Source organism: Dioscorea cayenensis, chromosome 17, assembly GCF_009730915.1.
Source record: "Dioscorea cayenensis subsp. rotundata cultivar TDr96_F1 chromosome 17, TDr96_F1_v2_PseudoChromosome.rev07_lg8_w22 25.fasta, whole genome shotgun sequence".
Lineage (NCBI taxonomy): Eukaryota > Viridiplantae > Streptophyta > Magnoliopsida > Dioscoreales > Dioscoreaceae > Dioscorea > Dioscorea cayenensis.
This window is the reverse complement of record NC_052487.1, coordinates 20436765-20440570: the sequence shown is the minus strand read 5'-3', so window position 1 is coordinate 20440570 and position 3806 is coordinate 20436765. Positions and strand designations below refer to the sequence as shown.

Below are 3806 nucleotides of genomic sequence, written 5' to 3'. Positions count from 1 at the left end.
TTTTAGTATAATGTATCAAGATAAGCATGTTGTCATGTCTTCTTGAAATTCATTGCTTTTTTTTTTTTTACCTTTTCAAACATAGGGGAACTTGGATAAGAACCAAAAAATTCATAGAAATCTTTCAACAAGACAAAAATTACACCGGGAACTCAAGATAATTTCTCCTTGACATAAGTTTAATAATCTTATTTATTTAATCATGCTATATATCCCGTAGGAGTAACTTTCAAGTAAAACTAATTAAAAGCCATTGGAGAAGCAATAGCTTTGTTCAAATAAAATAGAGAGTGAAGCCAATAACACATGTATATACAATACAAAGATTATAACAAAATTGATCAATGAGTTTGTAATTCATACAATTTTGCAAAAACCATGCAAGTTCAAAGTTTCCTCACAAGTATGACATCAACTACATCTTCAAATCAATAAAAGAAAGGGGAAACAAAAAAAAAATTATGAATGAGGCATCAAGTAGCATTTTCATCTCTGATGACTTGTGCTGTAGCCCTTACTGAATTCTGATGTTTATTGAGTAATGTGAAGTCGGTTCCCGTCGTCTGAGTAAATTGATATGCACACAAGCAACAGTGAGAAGAAGAAAAAATAGACTCCCATCAGATGCCCTCCAGTAGAGCAAAAACTCGCCCAGAAAAAGAAGGCGGAAGTTTAGCAATAGCTTCTTTAATTTCCTGAAGAACAATAAATCATAGTGGCATAACTTAGACTCTGGATCATTGATGACTAGCATGCAAAATTTGCATCCTGACATGAAAGTTAATGACAATTTAATGATGTAAAGCAATTTATGGAACTTAAATTATACAGTTGTTGCAGAAATGAGGTGACATACATCTGCTTGGTAACGGGCTGAAAAATGAATTAAGAGGATTGCTTTGTTTTGAAATCTTTCAGCATAGTGTGAAATCTGCCAATTTAATGCAGAAACTGATGATGAGTTAGGATAATATGAACATTAATAATATATCTTAATTAACATTCAGGTATTCAAGAAACTGATATTTGTGACAGAAGAGCAGGAATGCAAAGAAATAACCTCAAACAAATGGGTATGGCCATAATCTCTTGCATGCTCTATTGTCACGGTATCATCAACAAAAGTACTCTGCTAGATAGCAAATATTCAGTAAAAGGAAACAAATACCAATCATTTCCTAATTCATTAACATTATAATTTATTGACATGAAAAAATTGGAAAAGGAAAGGTCAATATAATAAACTGCGAATAGAGACTAGTAGATCAATTATTCCTCAATCAACAAAAAATTGAGGCATTTAAGTAAACATTCTCCAAAACATTTCTAAGTAGATTTCAGTGTCTGTAACCTTAATGAAGCCATGGCACATCTTATTAAATTTCTAAAATTTACCATGTTACATATCATGGAATCAAAGATAATTCCACACTGCAGGTCTCTGCTTAACTATAAGAATTCCTGTGGTTGCTCATAAGTTATTATCCATTCTAGATATATCAAACCCAAACACTACAGGGAGGTGCATCTCTAATTCATGCAAATTACTTATGCAAGATGATATCAATGACTGGAATTTGACAAGTTAGGTCTATATCATTTTCTTCAAAATGAATTATAAACACCAGCATTAAACAACAAATAATTTACTACATGTTATCTGGAGAATAACATGATTGAAAAAGCATAAATAAATAGCTATAATGGTTATTCAACTTGCCATGCAGAACATGAAAACACTTAAAATATTAGGTGATGTTTTTTATTATTCAAGTTTTATTAGCAGGATGCTTAGAATTGCAGAGTTTCATAGATGAAAGCCACAAAATGAGCTAAGGTAATCAATTTCACTGATCATGAACAGAGTACCTCCATTACAAGAACTCGTGCTCTTAATGCATCGCTATTTTCTGGATCAACTACAAAGTCTGACATGGTATCCCCAGTGAAGGCAATTTCAGGTGATACCACAGTATAAGTTATCTGCCAATCAAATGATAAATGAATTCTTCAATACAATTTAAAAAAAAAGACCTTATCCATACAATAGAAGAATAGAAGAACCAGTAAAGACAGACCTCCACACCTGATAACCTTAAGTTCTTAATCTCATTTCCAGACAGACCTGCATATTCCTGCTTAAGTTTCTGCTTCACAGAATAAATAATATAACCCTGCAGAATTCGCAAAGTGGGACTTCTATTTTAGTTACAGCATGAAAATGGAAAGCATGTTTTTAGCTCAATATAATTCTAGATTATAAAATTGAACCAGCATAGCGTGAATGCCTATAACCTGGCTAGGAATGACATGATAAGTTCTGAATGCTTTAACTTTGAGGTCTTTCCTCATCTGAAACTCTTCCCCTGGGTAAATAAATTATGGAGAATATCAAGAAACTGAATTCAGCAAGACAGTTGATTACATTTTTCCAATAAAATTTAAGGATACCTATATCCAAGGCAACAAGATTGTGCTTCAACTCAGATTGATCCATTGCTCTGTGCACTTCAAAAAGTTTTTCTACATTTTCTCTCACAGAAACAGGGACAAAAATAGTTGGTGGTTTCATACTATACAGGCCTCTTGTAGCAACATACATAGGGAGCCCTCCCTATAAAAACAACATTATCAGACAGCTCATTACAATAACCCCCTGATACATCTACAAACATATAAAACCAGGAAAAAAAATGTCTCAAGTTGCTTATGGTGAACAGATAAAGACGAAGAAACTCTCCATGCTTGTAAAGTGATAGTGAGACAGGAGAACTGATCTTACAATGTGATCCATATGGCTATGAGAAATGAAGAGAAAATCTTGAGAAATAGCTCGTTGTGGGCATCTACCAATATCAAATGCTGTCTTGAGAGTAGGAAAAATCACACAAGTCTCCTGCCCACCAATAGACAACCCTTCAATTGGATATCCTTCAATCACCAATCCCTTCTTTCGCATTGCCAATGAAGGAGTGCAACTTGGTTCTTCACTTTTCTCCTTACTTTTCCTGCTCTCCATCACATTTGTTTAGTTCCCAATTCTCCCTACTAAATCCGTTTCAAATCAAACATATGAACTACAAAAATTAAACAACAAAATTTCTCACTAATCCGAGGGAAGAACACATTGCTACAATTCAATATAGAAAAAACAAGACAAACCCAAATCCAGGTATAAATGTTAAGCGAAAAAACTAAAACTTGAAGACAAAAAATTCAAACTTTCAGCCCTAAAAGCCAATTTCTTTGTCCAAATAACAAAAATTATATCATTCAACATGTTATACTCTCAAGGTTCCAAACCAAACAAAAATTTCAACATCAAGTTCAACCTGAAAGAATAAATCTAATAGAAAGAGTAGTGGGCTTACACCCAAGCAACCAAGCTAGAGCGAGGGAGCAGTCGTCGGCCGGTTGCCGGACGGCGAGGAGGCCACAGGGTGCGAAGCAAGTGCAACTCTTGAAAGTCGATAGCTAGGGTTTGGAGGAAAAGGTAAGGACAGAGAAAACGGGTCTTATGCGGATTCGGGCGCGCAAACCAAAACCCGCTATGGAGAATCCGAAATCATCTGACTTTTAGCTATATATTTCGAATTTCAAATAATAAAAACCAATATATTATTTTTCTCATTGTCATATCATTTAATAATATATTTCAAATTTTAAATATAGGATAAATAAGTATCCGGATCTAATCCTCCCCATGCACTCTTAATATTTTGAATTCAAAATAAATTTAAAATATAATTAATAATAACTATCCAATTTCTTATAAAATCTTCGATCTTTTAAAATAATTAATAATA

General features: G+C 33.4%; 1 protein-coding gene across 5 annotated transcripts; it reads right to left on the bottom strand.

The window, feature by feature from the left end:
• Nucleotides 1-337: 337 nt before the first annotated feature.
• LOC120280008 (tRNase Z TRZ1-like) lies at nt 338-3489 on the bottom strand. 5 transcript variants are annotated; one of them, XM_039286706.1, is made up of 9 exons: nt 3372-3489; nt 2783-3077; nt 2452-2614; nt 2296-2366; nt 2079-2174; nt 1870-1983; nt 1061-1132; nt 857-931; nt 338-695 (listed from the first exon to the last, which is right to left on the bottom strand). In XM_039286706.1, the coding sequence occupies exons 2-9, from the start codon at nt 3017-3019 to the stop codon at nt 621-623; spliced, it is 903 nt and encodes a 300-aa protein (XP_039142640.1). In that variant the 5' UTR covers nt 3020-3077; nt 3372-3489; the 3' UTR covers nt 338-620. The 5 variants fall into 5 exon arrangements, with proteins under 5 accessions (XP_039142640.1, XP_039142639.1, XP_039142642.1 ...); XM_039286705.1 differs by having other exon boundaries at nt 2783-3048; XM_039286708.1 differs by having other exon boundaries at nt 1061-1129; nt 2783-3048.
• Between the last annotated feature and the right edge of the window lie 317 nt (nt 3490-3806).

Bases quoted from the DNA above. Each gene is read 5' to 3' on its own strand.
- LOC120280008 (XM_039286706.1), bottom strand. From the start codon at position 3,019: ATGGAGAGCAGGAAAAGTAAGGAGAAAAGTGAAGAACCAAGTTGCACT. The intron at 1,984-2,078 runs GTCTGTCTTTAC...TTTGATTGGCAG, and splicing joins TAAGGTTATCAGGTGTGGAG to ATAACTTATACTGTGGTATC. The intron at 932-1,060 runs GTTATTTCTTTG...TTAAATTGGCAG, and splicing joins GCCATACCCATTTGTTTGAG to ATTTCACACTATGCTGAAAG.